Genomic DNA, 26368 nt, shown 5'->3' on the forward strand with positions numbered 1-26368 from the left:
CCCTACTGAAAGTCTTACAGCCCTCTCTTGTCAAATCCTCATGCATTCCTTCTGGGAGATCCCATGGGTACCTGAAGTCTGTGTGAAATTAATCTTGTCTTCAACTTGAGAATCGCCATTCTTCTCCCATAGGGCTCCTGGAAAACTGGGCTATACCATAGCCACTGTTACTGCAACTCTTGCTTTTGCTGTTGCCACCCAATAAGACCAGTGGATTAGCCCCGAGTCAGCTCCAAGGTATCCTGAAGCTGCCGTGCTGGAGTCGCACTCTTCCATTCCTGCCACAAGCTGGCACACTCTTCGACACAGTCTTGTCCAAAGCTCCTGGAGACCTTCTGCCCCCACACTCCCAGCTCTCATATGCAAAGCATGTACTCCAACCCTTTGAACTAAGAAATTTTCTTTAGAAGCGACTTTTTCATTTTTCTATTTGTGTGTTCTATTTTTTGGAGCCTCACCCATGAACTTGAGAGAAATTCTTCAGTCTTGGAGTGCTTGTTTCAATTACAGCATCCTGGAGTGTGCCCTAGTCCTACTGATTCAGACAGAGAAGTAGGGCTGGAGGATGAGCTAATAGATGGGGGTAGGGAGGTGTGTGTGTGTGTGTGTGTGTGTGTGTGTGTGTGTGTGTTTAAAAAGCCTCCCAGGAACTTTATATTTCCTTAAACATACACAGGTCTGCATGTACTGGCTAAAATCTAGTATCTCCACAAGAAGGTAGAGGTGGTTTGTAAAGTTACCTACTATTAGCATACAGAATAGAATAAAACTAAGTTTCCTTCAAAACTCTAAATTTCAGGGATAGGGGAGTTAGTACAGAAGGTAAGGTGCTTGCCTTGCAAGTGGCTGACCCCATTTCATTTCCTATTATCTGGTCACCAGAGCCCCATCAGGAGTTTGCCTTGAGAACCACTGGTGTGACACAGAACCCCAAAATAAAAATAAATAAATTTTAAAATTACAAATTTGGAGGACCCAGTGACTCCTCACAGGACTGTGAAGAAGTCACTGCAATGTGTAGAGGTCTGGAAAGACCCCTCTGCAGATCTTTTTGAGGATGATACAAAGGGTGTCCTAGGCAAGTGTCAGTGTTTCCCTCTTAGCTCTGCCCCCTGCCTCAGTGTGGCCTCCATGCATGCCCCTGGGAAGGCAGGGGAGGGAGTGTCCCATGAAACCCACCACATAGTTCTGGCAATGTTTAAAGTCAAGAATTTAAGAAAAACTTGACAAAAGGGCACTTAGAAATGACCTCTGAGTCACAGCTTCCAGGCAGTAAATCAGCATGGATGTGTGACCTCAAACCCAACACTCCATTTCCTCATGACTTGATAAAAAAAAATCTTTTTTCAGTGGAACTATACAAAATCCCAGTGAAAACCTGAGTCCAGAGGCAGCTGAGGGTCAGGTCCAGGCACATCTCAGTGGCAAACCCAGACTGATTGTGTCTGCGCACCAGAATTAACCTCAAGCCCTGGAACAGGACTCCATGCTCCCTCTGGAGACAGCAAGAGACACTGTCTGTGAAGCCCATGAGCACAGCAGACCTGAGTTGTGCGCTCACCAGCCCCTCATTGCTTTCTCAGGCAACTCAATTCTCACCTGCTGCTTCCTGGGTGCAGTTTCCTTGAGTACAGCAGACCTCCCAAATAAGCCTTTGTTGTAAACTGGGACTCAGCCTTTCCATTTCCGACCTCATTTGCTATTGGTAGCATGCATAAAAATAATCCCTGAACTATTGCCATTGGTTGAGGAGCACATGAACAATTGATGAGCTCATAGTAGGGACAGGACAGGTTTGTAGATTCTCAGTCATGGTCATGGATTTGCCATGTTTGCAATGGTTGTCTACTTTTCTTTTTATGAAGAAAAAAAGAAAACCACACAGCACACAAAGTTCCAGGAAACGTTGCAAAATGATCAAAAAATGTTTAAAACCCTCACCCATCAGAAGATTTGTTTTTCAGAAAATGTAAGTCTTTGGCAACTCTAAAATGTGTCCTTCATGACTTTTGGAGGAGACCTCCTGCTCATATTTTTTCCCTTTAAACCAAAGAACTAAACTACTTAAACATTAGATGAAAAAACCTGATTAAATACCTTAGTAAACTGTGATTCAGGAATAAAAATATTTGCTTTATTATGACTCAGATGTTGTTCTGCTCCAGAAAATCATTGCAATTATAATTGTATCTCTGAATCTTCTTATACTTTTCTTTAAAGTTTTCCTTCCTAGGTTTTCAGAACCAAGACATCTTTTCTTTCCTTTCTTTCTTCCTTCATTCAATTTACCCTCCTTGCCTCCCTCCTTCCTTCCTTCCCTCCCTCCCCTCCTTCCTCCCTTCCTTCCTTCCTTCCTTCCTTCCTTCCCTCCCTCCCTCCCTCCCTTCCTTCCTTCCCTCCCTCCCTCCCTCCCTCCCACCCTCCTTCCTTCCTTCCTTCTTTCCTCCCTCCCTCCTTCCTTCCTTCCTTCTTTCCTCCCTCCCTCCTTCCTTCCTTCCTTCTCTCCCTCCCTCCCTTCCTTCCTGCCTTCCTGCCTTCCTTCCTTTCTTCCATGCTTAGGGCTTACTCCTGGTTCTGTGCTCAGGAATCACTCCTGACAGGGCTCAGAAGATGTAAGTGGGGCCAGGAATTAAACCTGAGTTGGCCACATTAAGGCAAGCACCTTAATCACTGCATTATCTCTCCAGTTCCCAAAAGGCTCTTTTCTTAAGAAAATAATCTTCTTTTTGATTTTTATTGCTTCTAACATTGGGGAAAAATCTTAAGTCACTAACTCATGTTAGTGTGAAATCTGAGGCTTTATACCTCAGGAATGGAGAATGACAGGAAAAGAACAGAGAACTAACATATTACACTCCTTACGAAAGGGGATATGGGGAAGAGAATCAAAAGTGTAGAACAATGAAGTATAGTGGAATCAAGAGGCCAGACCAGGTCTACCAAATGTTTGAAACTGGGCCATGACCTTCAGGTCAGACAGTTGGTAAGATCTGTAGTTCAGTCCACACAATGAGTGGACTGGTAAATCATAGCTGGTTAATCATTCCCTATCCCACACCACATTTGACCCTATGAACTGAACGTAAAAGTGAACAGCCTAAGAATTGGGAGGGAGAACTGGAGAGAAAGTTTAGTAAGTAAAGTGAGACCAACACAGGTTTGATCCCCACCACCACATATGCTCTCCTGATCATTGCCAGAAGTGATCCCTGAGCATAGGGCCAGGAATAAGCTCTCAACATTAACTGGGCGTAGCCCCAAACCAAACAACAAAAAGATTGACACTATTTCTTGGAGCTGGAGAGATGACACAGAGGGTCACATGCTTGCCCTGAAGGTAGCCAACCCCAGCCCCCACCAGGAATAGTCCCTGAGCACAGAGCCAGGAGGAAACCCTGAGAACCATCTTGTGCGGCACCCCCCTACTACCAAAAAAAAAAAAAAAGATAAATGGGGAAGGGAATGGTGGGAGAGAAAATCTAGGAGTCAGTTTGCCTCTGCCAAAGTAAGAGTCCTCCAGAAGATCAGGAATCCAGACCTCAAGACATCTAGCCTTCTGAGAAGTGCCTAAGGAGCAATCGTGGTCTTTAACAAGTCAAATGTGACATATGTTTTAGCCAAACCAAGAAGCAAGGTTAAGTAGGCTGGAGAAAGTGTTGAACTCTGTGGTTATATGAGACTGTGTTACATAATGACATGGTTGCTCTTGTATTTCAGGGTTGGTTGGAAGGCTGTGTGAGTCTGCTCAGAAATGGAGCCAAACACAATATCCCAGACAAAAATGGCCGCCTGCCTCTCCACGCTGCTACTGCTGAGCCCGATGTGAGGTAAATTCCCACAGTGCTCACTGTGTGTTAGTACATAATCTCATTCAACTCTTGGGGGCTAATAAAAACAAAATATACTTTCTTTATAAATCTTAGAAGACAGAACCACAATGTGTGTTAAACTTGAATTTTAAACTCAAATTTTGCTCCCTTCCTCCCTTGATACAATCCTTGTTTTGTAGTGTCTGATTTTAGAAGAAATGCCATTTGCCATTATCAGAATTCTTGTGTTTATTTATTGAGCCAGTCGGCTATTACTTCAGTACTTTTGAGTGTTTATTATGAATTAGGCATTGTTCTAGGTTCTCCTCATATCTCCACAGAATGTCTCACTTCACAGAGCTTATATTTTAGCCTGGGAATTCAAGGACACAAGAGTAAAAATGTAAAGAGGACACTTTCAAGTCATGACAAATGCTACAAAGAAAAGAGCAATGACTAGACAGAAGGTTCATTCCTGACCTCAGAGACCTGCCAAATTTTTGGTTGGAAGGAGGCAAAGGATCCGGGAAAGGAGACTGAGAATCTGAGACCAGTGACTTAGAGGAAACCCCCCAGAGTATGTACTTCTGGAAACCTTGTGAAGAAATCTACCAAATGAATTGGAGGATAGAGACGGTCACATTTTTATAAGACAAATGCAAAACATTTTCCCCAGACCAAGTGTAACTTCCTGAATCTGTGTATAGATGGCCTAGGTCTCCATGCTTTATAAATAACCTAGGTCTCCGTGACTGACCCCTCAGAGCAGCTGATAAAAGCATTTCCCACTGTGAAATCAGCAACATTCTGGGTGCTTCGTTAATCTCTGCTGCACAGAACTTGCCTCTGCTAGGAACCTTGCCCTCCTCTGAGTAATGTCACGTAAGCCTACAGAACACACAGCACACCAGGTGCTTTCTGGGGGGTCTCATCTTCCATCTCTGTGTTCAGAACTAAACTAAAGCTTCAAGGGGAGTGAGGAGACAAGATCTCTTCCTGGATAACGAGGGAAAAAAATCCACTTCATTCTGGTTTACACTAACATAAAAGGGCTTGGGAAATTCCAGAACTACTCCAGATCAAGGTTTGCCACTTATCACTGGATTTTATCCAAGAGTAATAGAAAACTAGATTTACCCAAAGCCTGAAAAAAAAACAAGGAAGTTTAGGGGGTGGAGAAGAAATAGCTCAAATAGCTGGAGCATATACTTTGTGAGAGAACCAGGTTCAATCCCTTGAGCACAGAGCCAGGAGTAGCCCCCACTATTGTTTGTCTGACCCAAAAGTCCCTCAAAAGCAAAACCACTGGGAGAACAATAGCAAGCCTAAAGTACTTGATAAAATCATTCTGTTTTTCTCAAATGTGTCCCTTTTTATTATGTTTTTGTTGATGTAGCATTGCTTTCCAAGTGTGTAAATATTTATATGTTTTTTAAGCTAACATGTTTATAGGGGCACAATTACCATACCCTACCCATCACCAAAGTGACAGTATCCCTAGGCTACAATCCTAGGATCCTTCCGGGCCACTTCCCTCCATCTTCCACCAATCACCACACCTAAGTTCTGTGATCAATCTAAGGATTTGTTTTCACTGAAAATTGTTCTCTTTCTTTCTTTCTTTCTTTCTTTCTTTCTTTCTTTCTTTCTTTCTTTAATTTTTATTAGTGAGACTCTTGCTTTCTTTCTTAATGTGTCACATATGAGTGAGATCATCTGGTATTTCTTTCTCCTTCTGACCTATGTGGTTTGGCTCCACCTATTTTGTAGCAAAAGAGTAAGATTTCACTTTTTCTTATAGTACTACTGTATCACTGTCATCCCGTTGTTCATTGATTTCCTCAAGGAGACACCAGTAATGTCTCCATTGTCCTAGCCCTGAGATTTCAGCAAGTGCCACATTGGAGGCCCTTTCAGGGTCAGGGGAATGAGACCCATCATTGTTACTGGGTTTTGGCATGTAGATTACGCCACGGGGAGCTTGCCAGACTCTGCCATGTGGGAAGGACCGTGGCTGGTTCTGGAGGTCTTCAGCTGCCGGGGCTCTGCTCAGAGCGGGGAGGGAAACTCAACCGCCTCCCCCCATCCAAGGGGCCCCAGTGAGGACAGCCAGGCAGGGGGGCTGGAGACTCTGTGTTGTTCTCTTCCTGGAGCTTGGTTTTATAGTCTCTAGGTCTTGGCTGTTAATAAGATTACAATATATTATATTATATTATATTATATTATATTATATTAGCACTGTAGCACTTCCTCCCATTGCTCATCGATTTGCTCGAGCAGGCACCAGTAATTTCTCACAACAAATTGTGAGACTTGTTGTCACTGTTTTTGGCATATCAAATACGTCACGGGGAGCTTGCCAGGTTTTGCCGTGCAGGCAAGATACTCTCAGTAGCTTGCTGGGCTCTCCAAGAGGGGTGGAGGAATTGAACCTGGGTCTGCCACGCGTGCAAGGCAAATGCCCTACCCACTGTGCTATCTCTCCAGACCATTATATTATACTATATAGTTATAAATATATCTTTTTGAATTAGTATTTTTGTGTTCTTTGGCTGCATTCCTAGGAGTGTAATTGCTGAATCATGTAGTCATTTTGTTTTATTTTATTTTTGGACCACATGCCAGCAGTGCCCAGGGTTCACTCCTGAGCGTGGGAGACCATATGGATGCTGAGGCTCGAACCAGAGTCAGTTGCATGCAAGGCACGCAACTTACCCACTGTATTATCTCTCTAGCCCTATTTTAAATTCTTGGAAAATGCCATACTGTTTTCCATAGAGGCTCACCCAGTTTATATCACCACCAACAGTAAATGAGGTTTATTTTTCTTCAAATTTTAGCCAGCACTTATTTTTCACCTGTTTGATGTAGCTTGAATTCTCACTGTTGTGGGGTATAATATCTTATTATTTTGATTTGCATATCCTTGACAATCAGTGAAAATGAGCTTTTTTTTGTTTATGTGCCTGTGGGCCATCTGTATGTCTTCTTTGGAGAAGGATCTATTCCTCTTTTTTCCCATTTTTTGATGGGATTACTTATTATTTTGTTACTGAATTTTATGAATTCTATATGTGTTTTGGATATTAGCCCTTTGTCAACAAGATGTAAAGGATTGCACCATGCACATACTTTCTCCCATTTATTCAATAGTCTTTTTGTTTTATTTTATTTTTTATTTTTATTTATTTATTGAATCACTGTGGGAAAAGTTACAAAGCTTTCAGGTTTAAGTCTCAGTCATGCAATCATCAAACACATTTTCCTTCACCAGTACTTATTTTTCACCACCAAGAACCCCAATAAACAGCCCCTCCCAACCCTCCCAATGCCTGTGAGGCAGATGAATTCTAGTTAACACTCTCTGTACTTTGATTAGATTCATTGTTTAGACAAAAGATGCACCATTATTATTTAGAGTTTATACACCAAGACCAGACCTGCTGAAAAGGCATTGTGAAATAATTTGTTTTCTACAGCTGGTTACAAGAACCAAATGATGCTGCACAGCTGCGATAGCACCTGGGCGATTTTGGATTTCTGATATTTTACTTATTAAGCCTGAAAGTATTTCTGCCAAGAGTCAGATAATTATAAGATTGGTTTCTGTGGCTCTGGAGCCATGGCAGTGCCGGAGAGCCGCTCGTGGGGGGCAACTCCTGACCTCGGTAGGGCGTGAAGGATGAGCCGGGAACGCCCCCCTTCCCATGAGTTTTCTGTTGCCCCATCACGACCGACTCATACCTGGCTTTCCTAAAAGCTCCAAGGCGTCCACCATCTTGCTGTCCAGAGGAAGAAAGGCGGAAGGGAGCAACACCCTTTCCCTTCTGGGTAGGCAGGTGGCGTGGATTAACGCATAGTCCATTCACTTTTCTGCCTCAAGCTGCTGGGCTCTGCATTAAGTCCTTTTGCTTCTGGATTCATGGCTGAGCTGGAGAGCCACTCGTGGGGGGCAACTCATGACCTCGGTAGGGCGTGAAGGACAAGCCAGGAACGCCCCCCTTCCCCTGAGGTTTCAGTTGCCCTGTCACGACCGGCTCATATCTGGCTTTCCAAAAGCTCCGAGGCGGTCGCCATCTTGCTGTCCAGAGGGAGAAAGAGTCTTTTTGTTTTACTGAGTTATTTTGTTATGCAGAAGTTTACAATTTGATGTAATTCCATTTGCTTATGTTTGTTGTTTGTTTGTTTTTGGTCATTGGAGTCAAATCAACAATGATACATAAAGTCAATATCATGGAGTATTTTACTTGCTTTCTTTGATATGCTTTATTTTATGGATTTATATCCAACATCTAAACTTTATCCATTTTGAGTTAACTTTTGTGGACAGTGTGAAATAGTGATCCAGTTTCATTTTTAGTTTCATTACATGTAGTCATGCTGTTTTCCCGGCACCATTTATTGAAGGACTCCCCTCTCTCCATCTTATGCTTTTGACAGCTTTATTTTAAATTAACTGTCTATATATATAAATGTTTATTTCTGAACTCTCAGTTCTACTTCATTTATCTAAGGGTCTGCTTTCATTCCTATATTACACTGTTTTGAATACTACAGCTTTATTGCATAGCTGATAGCCAGGAAACACTATGCCTACCATTTTCTATTTTCTCAAAATTATTTTGGGGAATTTTTGTTCTATACAAATTTTAGGAATATATTTTCTACACCCTTGAAAAATGCCCATTAAATTTTTATAAAGTTGTTATTAAATCTATATTATGTTTTGGTAAGAAGGTCATTTAACAATTTTAATTCTTTTAATCTATGAACATGGAGTATTTTTAATTACTATGTGATTTGTCTTTTTAAATAATGGACTACAGTTATTATGTTTAAGTGTTTCACCTCCTAAGTTTATTTCTATGTTCTTGATTCTTTTTGATGCAATTATAACTAGAATTATTTTCTTTTTTAATTTCTCTTCTAGCTCATTATTTGTATGTAGAAATGCAATAGATTTTTGCATGTCAATTTTGCAGCCTGTCACTTTATGATGTTGATTTACAGTATTGAATAGTGTTTTGTTGAAATATTTAGGGTTTTTTTTGAAATATTTAGGGTTTTCATCTGCAAAAATAGAAGTCTAAGGGTTGGAGAGATAGCAAATAGGGATTAAGATAGCTTTTACACACAGCTGACCCCATTTTAATCACTGGCACTATTATGCCACCCAAGCACTATCAGGAGTGATTCTTGAGAATAGAACCAGGAGCCCCAACTATCACCTGATATGGTCCAAAAAAAAAGTAATAATTTGACTTCTTTTCTAAGTGAATCCCTTTTATTTCTTTTTCTTGCCTAATAGCTATGACTAAGACTTCTAATTCAATCACATGTAATAGTGATAAGAATCCTCATCATGTGTCTGATCTTAGAGAAAACACTGGAAGTTTTTACTATAAAGTATGAGGTACTATGGGTTTGTTTTATATGAGTTTTACTATTGAGGTAAGTTCCTTCTGCCCCCATTTTGTTGAGAGAATTATCTTAAATGAATGTTTGACTTTTTCGATAATTTTCTCTATGTTCATTGATAAGATTATATGATTTTTATCTTTCCTTTGTTTATGTGGTGTGTGTTGAGCCACATATGTTGAATCATCCTTGCATATCTGGAATAAATACCACTTGGCCATGATGAATAATAATTTCAATGTATTATTTGAATTTGGATTTGTGTGATGATAGTACTGAGGATCAAACCCAGGGACTCACAAATGTAAGGCAAGTGCTCTGCCACTGAAGATTTGCTAAGATTTTGTTGATGGTCATCCCTGTGTTCATCAGAGATATTGATCTGTAATTTCCCTTTTTTTGAATGTGTCTGTTTTTGGTATCAGGGTAATATTGACCTCAGAGAAACCATAAGAATTTTGTTTATGCAACTTTCTTGGAAGACCTTGAGAAAGATTAGAACTGGGGCATCATTGAAGATTTGGTATGATGCACTAGTAAAACCATCTGAACCTACCCGCTTGATTTCTAGGAGACTTTGATTTAGAAAATAAGATTAAAAGTCACTTATTAATAGTCTGCCTATGGGACCAGGGAGATACCTCAGGAGACACAGATACATGTTTTACATGTGTGGGATCCCAATTCAAAGTCCAGCATCATATGGCACTATCAGGTATAGCCCCGGAGGCCCCCCAACACTGCTGCATAGCTGAGGGTGGCACAGGTGACCCCAACTACCACTAGGATATCCCCAACACAACAAGACTTAAGTATTGCCATATCCTCACTGTAGCACTAAACCATACCATCTGGTTGGCTAAGAATCTCCAGGAATGGCCCCTTCAAGCACTGTTTGAAGAGTATGCCCCCAAGAAAATAGTATTCCCTCATTTATCTGTACAGTCCACTTATGCTTCTACCTGCACCATTGTTCTACCATAGTTGACTTTTAACACTGTGAGCTGGAGTAATAATACAGCAGGTAGGGCATTGCCCTTGCATATGGCCGCCCCAGGTTCTATTTCCATCACTTTATATGGTACCCCAAGCCTACCAGCAGTGATTCCTGAGTTCAAAGCTAGGAGTAAGCCCTAAGTACAGCTATCTGTGGCCCCAAAACAAATAAACAGTAGTGTTTAACAAAAAGTTAAAGTGTTCTAATTTTAACAGTAAAGGTTAAGAATGCTTCAGTGTTTGAACTGTCACTGTCACTGTCCTCCCGTTGTTCATCGATTTGCTCAAGTGGGCCCAGTAACATCTCCATTGTGAGACTTATTGTTACTGTGTTCGGCATATCGAATACGTCACGGGTAGCTTGCCAGGCTTTGCTGTGCAGGCGAGATACTCTCAGTAGCTTGCCGGGCTCTCCGAGAGGGGCGGAGGAATCGAACTCAGGTCGGCCATCTTGGCCACTTGCAAGGCAAACACCCTACCACTGTGCTATCGCTCTAGCCCAAGTGTTTGAGCACATTGGAAAAATAAGTTTAGGCCTGGAAGATAGTTCAGAGGACTGGAGCATGTGCTTTACATGCTGGAGCCCTGGGTTCCATCCCAGTTGAGCAAATCAATGAACGATGGGAGGCACTGCACATGGTTGGTCAAGCACTGCCAGGTGTGACTCCAAAAAAATCAAGTTTCTCTATTATATGTGGAACCATTCAGTGTGGAAATCTCTGAAAGGAGTGACTCTTCTCCATACAGTGACACAGGGGGGCCCTGCCTTCCTCCATCTTATGGTCTCATCTTCTCCTTGAATCATAGTATCCATTGTTCAGTCTGCAGAATGGGGACAAGGTAGGTGGAGAAGCCCACCTGCTTCTTTCCAATCACAGCTGAGATAAACAAAGTTTATTTCTGCTCACATTCCATTGGCAAGAACTAATCATTTGGCCATACCTATGAATAGGAAGCTCTGAGTAAGGCACTCTCTGGTCTGGCATTCTTCTCCTAGCAAGTAGAAGGTGGATTTCAGTTTAAAAGCTCTCCCTGCTATCACCTCGTTGTAGCTGGAGGATAAATCGAGCCTTGTCTATAAAAAAAACCCACAAGATTTGTAGCTGGAGCGATAGTACAGCAGGTAGGGCATTTGCCTTGCATGCAGACAACCCGGATTCAATTCCCAGCATCTCATAGGGTCCCCTGAGCACTGCCAGGAGTAATTCCTGAGTGCAAAGCCAGGAGTAACCCCTGTGCATCACTGCTGTGACCCCAAAAAGCCAAAAAAAGAAAAAAATCACAAGACCAGTTGGATCAGCTAGGGTGATCCTATGAAATCAATTCCAAAAAGCAGTCCAGGAATCTTCTCTTCTGTGGATTCATTGGTCTCTTTTGCATTAGACCCAGGCATGCCCTTAGATACTCTGGGATCTTCATGACTTCAGTATCAGTGAGATAACACAGAGCTGAGGTTTGAGCTTCTCTTAAAATTGTACCTAACATCCCAACCACCAATTTGGGAAGAGCTCAAGCTTGAAAAACAAACATTCTTTCATAAGCTGATGTTACAGTGTTATTGTCCTACTGGGACACTTAGCTGACTCAGAAAGAGAAAATCCTGCTCTCTGTACTTATGGAAATGCTAACTGCTGTAACTAACAAATCCCAAAGACTTAAATGATTCCAAAAGCAAAATAATAGCTTCTGGTCATTGTTCTTCAAAAATGAATTGAGTTCAACCTTAATAACCTACATAATCAAGTTATCTTGCTACATAAGAAATGAAACCAACTTACCTTTACGGATTTCCTATGCCTCAAATTATATACTATCCCTGTTTTATGAGAAGCTTTCCGGCTCTGGCAGTTTAATAATAGCTGCAATAAATGTTTTAAACCAAAACTAACCAAGCTATGCTATGTAGCAGAGAAACTGAACTTCTATTCCGCATGTGTTATGTGTCAGTATATGCTCAGAACTTCTTTCTGAGGAAAAGAAAAAAGATCTAGGTCTGACTAATGGATGTCTTCCAAAATCTTGCAACCTCTTTGATTGCTTAATTTTTCTAAATGGACACAACTTTCAGATCAGCTTGACTGACCACCAAAGAATGTAGGTCTGCACTAGTAATTTCAGCAGTGATGGTGGTGATAAGTAGCACTGAGGCTGCTAGGCACAACCCAAGGGGAGTCTTCAAAAGTCTCTTTGCCTCCAGAGGGATTGCGGTTCTCTGGTGAAAACAGTGTAGTAGCAAAGCAGTCCATCCAATGCACAGCCCCAGCTAGATTACAAGTCAGGGGACCCTATACTGTTGTAGAGGAGCGATTTATAATGATGAAGGAGAAGGCAAGTTGGTTAGACAAAAGCAAAGGGGCACAGGGTCCCCTCCCCTCTGCTTCCCAGCAGGTCCTCATTTCTCTCTTTTAGCTCCCCATGGCTTTTCTTGCTGTCTTGACTGGAACATTCAGAGGGGACTAGTGTGAAAGAGGCAGCATGATCATGAAGACAGAATTCCAAAAAGAATGAAGTTATGTTTGTACAAAGTGCTGGAGGCCAGCCTGGTAAGGCTTCCATTTCTTCTGAAAGCAGCCCCAGGCTCTCTGAGGTCTCCACCTCCCCCCCCCCCCCAACTCTGCGGTTACCAACACTTTTTTTTTCCTTGCCAAAAGCACTAGCAGCTCTGTCTCTTTTCACAGCTCTTGACTACTGAGAGAGGAAAGAAATCCTTTCTCTGGGTCCTGTTCACTAGTTACCAAGTGATGTGAGTGATGGGCTCTCACCCAGAGGTGGACGCTTCACTGCAGCAAACCCTTGTGTTTTCACAGCGTGGTGAGCCAAGCAGATGACTGGATCAGGGGTTCTTTGCTGCCCACCAGCAGTCTGATCAAACCAGGGCTGTAAGCAGGCGGGGTAGGGGTGTGGGGGGCAGAAAAACAGCCGCTCTAGGGAACAAACCTCCCAGAGTACACCTGACCTCTCCCAGCGAATCACCTAGTGGAGATCAGGGAGCCCCTGAAATAAAGGGAAGTCGGAGCTTGTAAAGAAACCCATTGCATAGACTATACCTTACACTGTGGCATTTTCATTCTGTTCTCAGTGCTGTACATGGAGTGATGCATTTAAAATCACCAAAAAGTTTAACAAAGACGTGCCTTTATTTCTATCACTTCCATTTTTGTTTGTTCTATCTTTGGGACCACACCCAACAGTGCTTGGGGCTATTCCTGGCTCTGTGCTCAGGAGTAACCCTTGGCGATGCTCAATGTGATGCTGGGGATTTGAACCACTCTCCTGTACCGTGTCTCTGGTTCCTATCTATCATTTTTGTTTTACAAATAAGAAAACAAAGACAATGAGGATTTTATAGCTGACTCAGGGTTGCGACCTGGTGGAAATGAACCAAGAATTTTTCCCAGAGGCTTGCCATCAAGCTCAGCACATGGGGGTATGGGGCATGCCCCTTTGGGTGTCTGTGCCTGGCTGGAGTCTTGGTCCCTGGGGGAAGTGGGCCTTTGCTGCTGTTAAACTCTGAAGTCAGGACCTGTACAGAGCTAGGGCGGGTGGAAAAATACTCAGGGCTGCCTTTACAAAAAATGAGAACTCTGAGAAAGCAAAACAAAGACATGTGCAGGTTTTCTGGTCATTCAGACAGATGTGGGGAAGTAGCTAGAGCATTACCTATCAGTCAGCCACGGAAGAGAGGAGAGGCGCGGAGGGAACGCAGATGCACCGGGTTTCTCGTCTAGGCTGGACAAGCAGGGCAAGGTGTGAGGGCCGTGGCAAGGAATGTGGTGCCTCAGGGACTCGCTATCACTGCCTCCTTCCCCCCCCCCCACCCCATAAAGTAGCATAAAGGAAAATATTGTGCAACGTAATTACAAAGATAAAAACAGTGTTACTCAAATGGAATTATTTTCATAGCATCTTCCCATCAGAGGGAGGAATTCTAGAAATTCAGCAAGGATGAAAGAGATGAGCTGCTCGCAGTCAGGACAGTGGCTCCTTCAGAGCTGTTTTCTGGCTGTTGTGCTATTCAGTCCTCAGCCAGGACTGTGACTTCCCCCATTAGAGAAGCAGGGAGACCGAGGCTCACATAGGACATGCAATGGAGAGGCCAGAATTATGCCATAATCTAACTTCCAAAGGATGTCCTAAGACTAGATTGAAACCTTAGGCTTCCTGATTATTTCACCTCTTTAGCAAATAACCAGAGCTCATTCCTTTTAAATCTCTCCTGTACATTAGTTACTAAGGCATTACAATCAGTCGTTTTCTCTTTTCTTCTTTCATTCCACTTAGTACTTAGGATTTTAGATATCAGCCAAGGGCCAGAGAGATAGTACAGGGGCAAGGTACTTGCCTTGCAATGCGGCTGGCCCTAGTTGCAATCAGGCTCCACATATGGTTCCCCCAAGTACTTCCAGGAGTCACTACTGAGCAAGGGGCCAGGAATGGCTCTTGGGTCACTTATGGCTGAGTGTGTCTACAAAGTCCAAAATTGAATAATAACATCAATAGATAAATAGATGTCAGCTGAGCTAAAAAACAATGACAATCTGATTTCCACTGGAAGAGGAAATACTTTAAATCTGAGTTTTGGGAGAAAATTAATACATTTCATCTTTCAAAAAAAGTTATAAAAATAATTTCTGAGGGCTGGGAATACAGTTCCATGATAGAGCACTTGCCGTGCTGGGTGTGGTCTTGGGTTTGATCCTTAGCATTGCATGTTCTCCCGAACACTGAAACCCCATGGTGGACCTTGAAAATACACAAAAATAGTGATAATTTCTGCCTGACTTCATTATCTCCCCATCAGCTATCCTTGATCATCTTGAGGAATGTGTGCCTTTGTCCTCACAAAAAGACCACTCTCTTTGTGGCTTAGACCCAGAAATTAACCCTTCCCCTCTGAGACTGCATGTGACCAACCAGGATGCCTGAGAGGAGGGCTCTTTCCTTTACCTGGAGGCAGCTCATTGCCCTCTTCTTGTCTGGCACCCTTTCTGCAGTCTTAGCCCTGTGAGCCTGTATCCCTGGGCTCTACTCTCTGAGTATAGTTTTTTGGAAAACACTAGCCACATTGTGTCAGACACCCTCCTCTGAAAGGCTCCTGTCCTACCGTATTAACATTGTAAAGGCTCTGTTGACAAATAAATGCACTTTCCAAGGTGCCAGGGTCAGTGGGATTAGAACACCCTTATATTAAAGGGTGAAGAGCATTGGGGCCACGAATCCGTCTGCACCTTTCTTGGTGGTTTCCAACCTGTTTGCAAGAATTTCCTAAACAGCTGTGAAAGTGATAGCACAGTGGTAGGGCGTTTGCCTTGCACACAGCAGCCCAGCCGAGCCGGGTTCGATTCCTCCGCCCCTCTCGGAGAGCCTGGCAAGCTACCGAGAGTATTCAATATGCCAAACACAGTAACAAGAAGTCTCACAATGGAGACGTTACTGGGCCCGCTTGAGCAAATCAATGAACAACGGGAGGACAGACAGACAGACGGACAAAGTTGTACCACACCTACCAAGTCAGAAATCTCAAATACAAATCCCAGGTATTTGTTGTACTTTAAAAATATACCTCCGTTGGGACCAAAGAGATAGTATAGCAGGAGGACGGTCACTTGCCTTGAATGCGACCCACCTGAGTTGGATTCCCTGCATCTTCCATGTCTCCCTGCCAAGCATTGCCAGGAATAATTCCTGAGTGCAAGTGCAGAGCCAGGAGTAAGCTCCAAGCACTGCCAGGTGTAGACCCCAAACCAATAAATAAATAAATAAACTTTCCAGGAGATTCTGGGATAGAGCCAGGGCAAGAACATGTCATGTTCAATATTCTAGAAAAAATACTTCTGAAAACGCTCTAAGCACCTGCCCAAACAACATGAGGTTGTGAGCTCAAACCCCTCCCACACTATGTGGGGATCCTGACAACTCTGCTGTTTGGGGTCCCCAGCAAGAAAGAGCTTGAAACTGGGCTCAGTGGCTTGAAAGCCCTCAGGTCTGGTGGAGCCTGGAGCCTAAATCCCAGGGACTGACATCTGGGTTCCTGGGTAAGTAAGGGGCAGGCTGTCGGGTGGGACGGACACTGTATTTACTGTTTCAGGTAAACTTCAAATGTTTAAAACGTATTAATTACTTCATTCTCACCCTGAGCTATACGGTAGAAACTTTTTTCTGATGCCCCCAGATTAGACCCCAGTAGAGTAAGGAGCTGGGATGGATGTGACCCTAGGCTCTGTGCCCCAAGAGTCTCGGCTTTGTCCCTATCAGGAACAGATAGTGTTGACTCAATCCACCGCATATGGAACCCAAGTAGGATAAGAACTTGCACCAGAGAATCGCTAAGAGCTGTTGCACATTGACAGAATAAACAAAGGTGTAGGTACCTCCTGCCTCCTGGTATCACGGGCACATTTTTTTTTTTTTTGCAAAACCTAATGGTGAAGCAGGTTGAAAGCACTCTAGGAGCTTCACTCTCAAATACACCCAATGAGCCCAAGAGATGGTACAGGTGGGCCTATCCCGGTTCACTCCCTGGCATCCATAGGACACCTGAGCACTTCAAGGAGTGAGCCCTGAGCACTGGGGCAGGAATAGCCCCTGGGCAACACCAGGATAAAATACATAAGAACACATTGTTCTGTTTGTGCAGACAGGGACACGGGTCTGGTGAATAAGCTAAAACCAAAGATCCACTTTCTCTGTTCCTTGCAGTGTTTCCCTCCAGCAGCACCGAGAGAGGAGGAGGGTGGTGGAAAGAGGGAATATTGACCCCAGTGCCTTGTCCTTCTCACACTAACTTCTTTTCCATGGATCTTCCCTCAGTGAAGTGGAAAGAGTTCATCTCCATTGATATGACCACATTTCTAATGCGTTCACTTGCAGACTCTGTTCGTTAGAGTCCCTTCTCCTGTGTTTCCTTACAGGCTCCTAACAGTCCTGCTGCAGCAGTCGAATCTCAGCGAGATTAATCACCAGGACAATGAGGTGAGTCTGCCCACCCCTGCACAATCGGCTATTGTGTGGCCGGGTGCACAGAAGCGTTTTCTGAACTTCTGTGCTTCCTGTCATGAAGATGTAAAGAGGGAGTAGAGTTCCTTTGTGTGTTTCTTCTCAGAGACGGAAATCTGTGCTTTTGCTCTGATCCTTGAGCAGAAATTCATCCCCACTTGTGGGTATGAGTACCTGTTTAAGAAAGGACTTATTGCAGTAAGTTCTTAAGCATTTATTGTACCACTGAAAATTTGTAATTTCCCTCTGGACATTGAGAAATAAGCATTCTCTTTCCTGTCTTCTCAAGTCACAGAAACTGATAGCAAGCTATGGTTGCAGATGCTCTTTCTCCGAGTGAAAGGTGATAGGCAGATGATCATTTCCAGCCCCTTGCCCCAGAGGTCACGTACTGGTTATCACTGATTGACTGCAAAGACAAGCCTACACAAAGCTTCCAGAAAGGCAATGCGGGCAATCCAGCCAGTTCTAAGAGGGGATGGGTCAGACCTGAACAGAGCTGAAGCTTCGGGCTTTGTATCTACTTAACGTCTTTGCCATTGGTGCTGACACTACAATTTGTGCTGATTTAGCCACAGCCAAGTGTGAGCCACCGGTGCTTCGGCTCCAGAGTCAAAGTGTCAAAAAGCAGAATTGACTTTCATGAACTTAGCTTATTTTTTAACATGCGTCTTCCTTTTTTTTTGTGGGGTGGGGGGCACACCCAGAAGTGCTCAGGGATTTACTCCTGGCTCTGCATTCAGAAATTAAGTCCTGAAGGTGCTTAGGGGGCCACATGGGATACTGCGGATTGAACCCAAGTCAATCACATGCAAGGTAAACGCCCTACCCACTGTACTATTGCTCCAGACCCTACTACGTATCTCAGTACCTGCTTTACACTGGCATTTTTAATCAATCTACTTGGTTTGGCTGCACTTCACCAAGAATATCTAATAACTTTAAGAAAGTTTGATAACATTTAAAATAAGTGTGTTTCCAAATGCTGAACTTTTTTCTTTCAAAGGAACCAGAAACAACAGTTGGGAGGCCGCCCCGTGACAGCTTCCAGCTGGTTCAGACCCCTGTCTTTCTCAACGCTTTCTGGTGAAAAGGCTCCTTCCGGCTAGCTCCACACTAGTGACCACACCCAAAAGTCCCTGCTTCATAAGCAGGCCTCTAGCTACTTTCACTCCCCTATTCTTTAGTGGTTTGAAGCACCACCCCCCCCCCCCAGAAGAAAGACAATTGTACTGCTTCAGAGTTCTGCTTTAAAACTGAGAAGCAGAGGTGAAAAGGCTCCCATCACTCTGCTCCTGGAGCACAAGAGACTGTCCTCTGTGCCAGCTGATGGCAAATTTCTAGACTTGGGGCAAGTTGCTAACTGCTTTCACCACCACCTCTCCCCTGCTACCTTTACTATGCCCCTCCACAACCCCTCCACCATCACCTCCAGACCATCTTCCACAGTTGAGGGTTTTCGGTAAGGGCCAAATTCAGTTATTCACACACTAAAGCAAACGTCTACTTGAAAAGGGCTCAGGCTGTCTGCCCCTCAGGTCTGTGAGCATTCCCCCACAACATTTATTCTCTCTTTGGCTGCTGGAGACAATGAAGTAAACACAGAGACTTTTTCTATTTTTTCAGTCTTTGGACCACACATGATGGTTCTTGGGGGGTAGTTTCTGGTGGTACTCAGGGGACTGTGTGGTGCCAGAGATCAAACATGGACTTCCTACTGGCAAAGCATGTGCTCCAGCTCTTTGAGCTATTTCTCCAACTCCAAAACACATCTTCTTAAGTGTGGTTATTATAAAATTTTAAAATAAATATTAAAAAATCTCTTGCTTCTTTTCATGGAAAATGACCTCTGTTGGAGGAAATTTCTCCTGCTGTTACAATTAGCATTCTGAATCCTTGGTTTTTAAATGCTAAGAGCAAAGACCTTTAAAAGGACTAGAGCAATTGTACGGTTGGTAGGGTATTTGCTTTGAACGTGGCTGACCTGGGTGGGAACTCCAGTATCTCATGTGGTCTCCAAGTACCACCAGGAGTTAAGCCCTAAGTTCAAAGTCAGGAGTAACCTCTTAGCACCAACTGGGTGTGGCCAAAAAGAAAAGAAAGGACAAATCTGGTCAGGGAGATGTCTCAAGGCTGGAGCACACACACTGCATACAGGAGTCCCAGGTTCAGTTCCCAGCACCTCTGAGAGCTACTTATGAGAACCAATGTGTGAGTAGCCTATCAGGTATAATCCGAAAGCAACAGACAAAAGGATACTCGTTTTGACAGCCTCACCTTGTTCATCCTTCTTAACTCTGCCGTATTGGGGGTTTTTTCAGGGTCAGGGGAGTGAAACCCATTGTTTTTACTGTTTTTGGCATATTGAATATGCCAAGGGTAGCTTGCCATGCTCTGCTGTGTGAGTGGGATATTCTCGGTAGCTTGTCAGGCTCTTCGAGAGGGAAGGAGGCTTTTAGGGTGGCCTCTAATCACCCTTGTAGGTGTTCCCATGGTTCACACCATTTTTGAACCCCATCAAACATGGCTTGGTAATCTTGGAAGATGGGTATTAAGTGTCTTATGATGTGCAGAAAGCAGCCTGGAGCATGGTAGCGGCTGGGTAGTGGAGGTAGTAGAGGTAGTGGAGGTCGGCTGATGAGGTATTTATCTGTACTTTCAACGCATGTATTCTGGCATCAGAAGCATCCATTGAGGACCCGATGGTGCAAGCACAGAAGATCAAGTATGACATCATTGGTCTGACTGAGATAAGAAGGCATCAACCACATCATGCCACTTTTGAAACTGGAGAAGAACTGCTCCTTGGAACATGTGACAAAAGAGGCGGTGGTGTTGGTGTCCTCATCAACATGAACTTGGCCATGAGCATTGATTCATTCAAATCCCTAAAAATCCTGAATCGGACGCTTATGCTTGAATAGATGTGACTCACTGTCAGCAGTTTCTATCTTCATGGTCTACAAACAAACATCCAATTACGATGAAGAAGAAATTGAGAAATACTACATGAAGCTGGAGAAGTTCTAAAAAGAAGACCACAACTTTTACAAGATCATTGTCGGTGACTTTAATGCCAAGATAAGACCAAGAAGATTGGCCAAAGAACTCCACATCAGGACCCATGGCCTAGAATGGAACGAACAGGATGACAAACTGTCTGAGTTCATCATGTCAACCAAGACCATCTATGGTAACTCACAGTTCCAGAAGGCCAAATCTAAATGTTGGACATGGGAGTTTCCCAGTGGACAGTTCCACAATAAAATTGACGGCATCATATTCAATCAACGATTTTGCCTGAGCGATGTCACTGCTGCCCCAAAATTCCAAACAGAATCGAACCACTGTCTCCTTTGTGCAAAATTCTACTTCTCGGAGTGGGGAGAAAAGGCTGCAAAGTTTAAGAAGAGAACTCCCAGAACGACCACCAACTGGGAGCTCTTTAGTACTATTGTGGCAACATGGAAATATGCCATCATTGATTAGATCAACGAGGAATATAATCAACTGGTTCAGCACCTCCATGATTGTGGAAGGAACACCAAGAGAGAGAAAGACACAAAAAGATGCCTGTCATTGGAGACTCTCAAGCTCATTCACCAACATGGCTTGCCACGAGCCTCAGGTAACTGTAAGCTAATGTCCGAGCTCTAAAAGCAGTGCAAAAAAGCAATAAAGGAAGACCTCAAAGAAAGAAGAGCAGCAGTGCTGGCAGATGCAGCAGAAGCCAGGAAAAATATTCGCAAAGCCTGCCTGTCCCTCGCTAACTACAAGACCAAGATGACTGCCCTCTGCCATCCTGATGGTTCTATCACATCTTGCAGAAGGGCAATGGAGAAGATTATCCATGACTTTTACTCGATCTCTTCGATAGCCACGTCCAATTGCCCACATACCAAATTCCGCAGGATGGATATGTCATTCCCAACATTCTACCTTCCAAAATCTGACATGCCATTGCATTGGTAAAGAAGGGAACAGCACCCGGCCCAGACAAGGTCAGACCCGAACACCTGAAGAATCTGCCTCAGTACTCATCAATACACTGGCTCGGCTCTTCACATGCTAACTGTCTGAATGCAAGGTTCCGTCCCAATGGAAAACCAGCAGGACAGTTCTACTGTACAAGAAGGGAGACATCCACGACATTGGCAACTATTGCCTGATCTGCCTGTTGTCCGTCGTCTTCAAACTGTTCACTCAAGTCATCCTGAATAGGATTGGCAGAACTCTAGATAAAGGACAACCATGCAAGCAAGCTGGGTTCCAAAAAGGATTCAGCACAATTGACCACATCCACATGGTAACCAAGCTCATTGAGGTTTCTAGGGAATTCAAGATGCCACTGTGTTTAACAGTCATCAATTTAAAGACGGCTTTTGATTCTGTTGAGACTGAAGCAGCCATCAAAGCCCTAGCCAAACAGGGCCTTCAAACTCAGTACATTAGGATCCTCCATGAGCTGTATTACAGATTCACCACCAGGATCTCACCATTCTACAAGGAAGTGATCATCAACTTCAAGAGAGTGGTTCGTCAGGGCAATATCATTTCACTGAAACTCTTCACTGCCACCCTCGAGAACATCTTGCGATGACTGGAATGGGAAGGAATGGAAGTGAAGTTAGACGGTCGGCAACTATACCACCTCTGCTTCGCTGATGACATCATTCTAATAACACCAAACAGTAGCCAAGCAGCACAAATGCTGGCCAACTTTGACCATGAGTTTGGAAAGATCAGACTGCAGCTGAATCTCACGAAGACAATGTTTATGAAGAATGGACTAGTTTCCTGATGTTCCATTTGCTATCAATGGAATGAACATCTTCGAATGAAGCAGTTATGTGTACCTAGGTCAAGAACTCAACATGATGAATGACATGGCACCTGAGCTGTGCAGGAGGAAGAGAGAGGCTTGGAGTGCCTTCAAGAAAGTCAAAGAAATAGCTAAAAGAACAAAGAACCTTTAGATCCGGGTACATCTCTTTGATTCCACTGTTCTCCCTACACTAACATATGCCTCAGAGATCTGGGCCCTATGAAAATAGGATGAGAACTGTATTGAGGTCACCCAAAGAGGAATTGAAATAGCTATACTTGGAGTATCATGCTTCACTCAAGTGAGAGAAGGAATCCAAGTTCCGACTTCTGTCAACGATCGAGAATCAGGGATGCTGTCTCATTTACCAAGGCATCGAAAATCAGATGGGCGGACACATAATGCGATTTGAAGATGCCCACTGGACTAGCGCTGTTACAGACTGGATTCCACTGACATCAAAAGAACGCATGGCTGCCCACCTACGAAATGGTCATACTTCTTCGTCAAGACCCTGAACAAATGGTTTGAGGCTCTTCATATTCCTGTAGCGAGCAGACTCCATTGAACTACACTAGCACACGACAGGGACAAATGGAGATGTTTCTGGCACCCACTCGAGCAAATCAATGAGTAACAGGATATCAAGTGATCAAGTGATCAAGGCTTTGTTTGGTATTATATTTTTTACTGTGATACTGGGAATCAAATTCAGTGTCTCACAAGTGTAAGGGAAGTGCTTTATGACTGAGCCACTCACCTGGCCCCTTATTCTGTATTCTGAACATTAATCTTTCACTGTCAGAAAACAGATTTTTGTCCATTGTCTATGGTTTAATTTAGATTGACTCGTGATGTCCTTCCTTGGGACACTTTAAATATGATATCATCCAAAAGGTCAAGTGTATCCATTGCTTATTTGAGTATCTTTGGCGGCGGGGGGGGAGGGGAGCAGGGGAAATAGACCATACCTGGTGGTGCTCAGGGGACCAGATGTAGTACAGGGGATTTGAACTGGGATCAGCTCAATGCAAGGAAAGAAACTTAACCTCTAAGCTATCTCTCCAGCTCTGAAATTTTTTTTAAAAAGATGGCCTTCCCTACTCCTAGAAAAATAGCTATATTATGCAAAATTTTCCTTTAGTTTCTTACAACATTTAAAAAATCAGTAAGTGGTTCCAGTTCTAAACTATTTGTGTTGTCAGTTATCTGTTTGTCCTCCCCCCAACATCACCATCACCATCGCCAACACACACACACACACACACACACACACACACACACACACACATGCGCGCGCACACCCCTTATTGGTGTTCAGGGTTTATTTCCAGTTTTGTGCTTAAAAGTCACTGAGGCAATGCTTTGTGGAGGGACTATTCAGTTCTGCGGATTGAACCCAGACCTCCCACATGCAAAACATGCACTCAGTCCACTGAACTATCTCACCAGCTCTCTTTGTCTTTCCCATTTCTGGTTCAGAAAACACAGAAGTTACAGTGGTTTTAACCACACTGCTTAATTATAAAGTGACTTATTTAAAAGTTACCCACTCTACAGAATTTGACACTGTGGAAAAGATAAAATAGATCAGATCGTCCTTTGTGACTTTGTTCTCTTGGAACTCAGGGGAACCTTTGAAAGAGCAATGCTTGTCTGACACAGTTGAAGGGAGTTAACAAAGGCTGAACTCCTGGAATCTAACCTTTCCAGCTTCACTTTTGCTACACAGGGGATGGCCCCACCAAGAGGGGGCTGGTAGCTATTGGCATCTGTTTTAGAAAGCTGAATGCATTTATCCAGAAAAGCAGTGAAAGGTATGGTATTTTGGATATATTACTGATCATAGGTTAAGCATGCATCATGACACATTTTGTGAGTAGCATGACAATCCAGACCTAAAAGAACCCTGATAAAACTAAATTCAAGTTACAAAACAGATGTGAACTTTTGGGTCTAATTATTCACACTAAATCCTCTTATGGCATTTTAAAGATATAAGCACAAGCATAAATTATATATTCTAAAGGCAAAGTCAAAGAAGTAGCAACTGGCTCTAGAAATCTGGTCATTTTATAAATAACAAAAGGTAAAATAACAAAACAAACCTGTTTTAATATGCGTCTCACTTTCTCTCACCTTTTTCTTTTTCTCTCACCTTTTCCCACACTGTTTCAAGAGACAAACCATGTATTTTTCATTTTTGTATTCCAAAAACCTATCTCAGTAACTTGTGCATCAGAACTATCCCCTAAGATAATGTATTTGTATACCTATAGGAGACCCTGGGTAACTTTTGTTATACGTGGTCATATGTGGTTGGGAGATTAATAATATGTGAATTTTTTTATTGTTTTGGTTTGGGTGCCAGGAAAATATTTCAGAGGTAAAGTATATGCCTTGATTGTGAGTAGTGCTAGGTTTCATAGTATGTGAGTTTTCAATATCAACCAGAGTCAAGCTCAATTTCTGTGAAACTCTAGATCCCACAGAGGAGTATTGTTTTTCTGACCTCCCATTCATTTGCCATAGTTCTGTCCCTATTGTACCAATGATTGCTGCAAACACCCAGCCACGTTATACATTACCCTCTCTGTTTTTCAGTTCCTACTGGAAACAATCTAAAACACAGTTCTGAAACACGAAACTTGCTTCACACTTAATCAGATTTCTGGTTCAGAAAACACAGAAGTTACAGTGGTTTTAGGGGAAAAAAATAAGAGAGCGCTGAGATGCTGATAGGACTTGTAAGAACCCAGTTGACTTTTTGGAAGCATGGAATTACTCATCTGCACAAGCATTATTCCAAAGCAACCCTATTCCACACCTTGCCATTATATCATCTCATTTATTTTACAAACAACCTTAAAATGGATCCTAAATGATTGAAAATCTAACATTTCTCTTTGAAACATTCTGAGAATTACTGATCTTAAATAAATGTGACTTATTCTTTACCCTTTGAGCCAATGCTTTTATTTATTTATTTATTAAAAGAAGAAGAAGAAGAAGAAGAAGAAGAAGAAGAAGAAGAAGAAGAAGAAGAAGAAGAAGAAGAAGAAGAAGAACTCTACTGTCACCAAGATTATCTGAGTATCAGTTTCAACCATCTGCAAGTACCTTCTAGACTGCAGTTCCTACAGTCTTTGAGGACACAACTTTTAAGTAGCTGGTGTTCATTGTTTAGATGCAAGGAACTGACTTTGATTTGATGAGGCTTGCCAAGGTGGAGCATTTAAACTCCTGGTACATCCAAGGAAAGTTGAATAACCTACTGTTCTGTAGTTAATATCTGAATAAGCAGCTCTTGAATACTACTGTGTGTTCAGAGTCACAGCCATGCCAGCAACTAAGCACCCAGTCTCTGCCTCTAAGTAAGCTTCAACTTTGTTGTGATTAACATCACCACTCCATGCAAAAAACAGTCCCTAAGCCTGACATCTAAAACAGTCCCTAAGCCTGACATCTGTCCTTTACACTGCCACCCCAGTCTTAACATTTCCCAACTCCCATGCCTGCCGGCTCTTTAGATGCTGAAAGAAAATGAAGGAAGCAGTTGTAGACAAAAAGTTCCTAAACAGAAGTATTGTGCAATGTCAAAAGCTGTGCTGTAGCTGATTTTGAAAGTTTTAGTTTTCATATTGCTCACTCTAAGAGGATTATTTTTATTTCTCATTAGTTCAATGGAAAAATATGACAACAGGAAGCTTCCTGTGCCTGAACTGAATGTTCACAATCTCTTGCAGTGTCATATAAACAAGCAGAGCGTGGGTTGTATAGAAGGAGAGTACATGTGTTTAAATAGTAGTTACGGTATGTGACATATGCGCATATACATTAGAAAATTAATAGAGCAATTCAAGTCTCAATTTGGGGTCATTGCAGGAATGACGAGTTGTTTCTAAAAGTGTTTCCAGATTTCAAGGGTGGTGTATAATAAGCACTACTTGTGCTTTGGGAAGACTCATGAGACAATGACAATTGAAACAAACAAAGTTATGACAACCTTCCCAACCACTATGAAGAGTATCACCATGCTAGAAAATAAGAAGACCCAAATCCAGTCAAAATCACAAAGAATAGAATTTTTCTGTACTGAACTCATTTCCAAAATGAAAGTATACCAATATGACCTGTGAGAAGAATTCTTAACTGCAGAGTTGATATCTAAGGTTGAATGCAGGCGCTGTCATTCATCTGCCAATGGCCTTAGACAAATAACTTCACCTGCTGAGTTTCAGTTTTCAAATTTGTACGATGGGCCTAAAATTATCTGCCCCTAGGGATTATTGTAAAAATTCAACTAGGCGACATATATAAAGCT

General features: G+C 42.9%; 1 protein-coding gene across 2 annotated transcripts in view; it reads left to right on the forward strand.

The window, feature by feature from the left end:
• Positions 1 to 26368, forward strand: part of ANKRD55 (ankyrin repeat domain 55) — a 98602-nt gene that overhangs the window by 38506 nt on the left and 33728 nt on the right. For both annotated transcript variants that reach the window (XM_056112099.1, XM_056112100.1), the window contains exons 4-5: positions 3718 to 3827; positions 17135 to 17195. In XM_056112099.1, coding sequence (XP_055968074.1) covers positions 3718 to 3827; positions 17135 to 17195 — 171 coding nt within the window. The remainder of the gene's footprint in view (positions 1 to 3717; positions 3828 to 17134; positions 17196 to 26368) is intronic.

This window comes from Sorex fumeus, unplaced genomic scaffold (genome assembly GCF_029834395.1).
Source record: "Sorex fumeus unplaced genomic scaffold, SorFum_2.1 ptg000015l, whole genome shotgun sequence".
NCBI classification, from domain to species: domain Eukaryota; kingdom Metazoa; phylum Chordata; class Mammalia; order Eulipotyphla; family Soricidae; genus Sorex; species Sorex fumeus.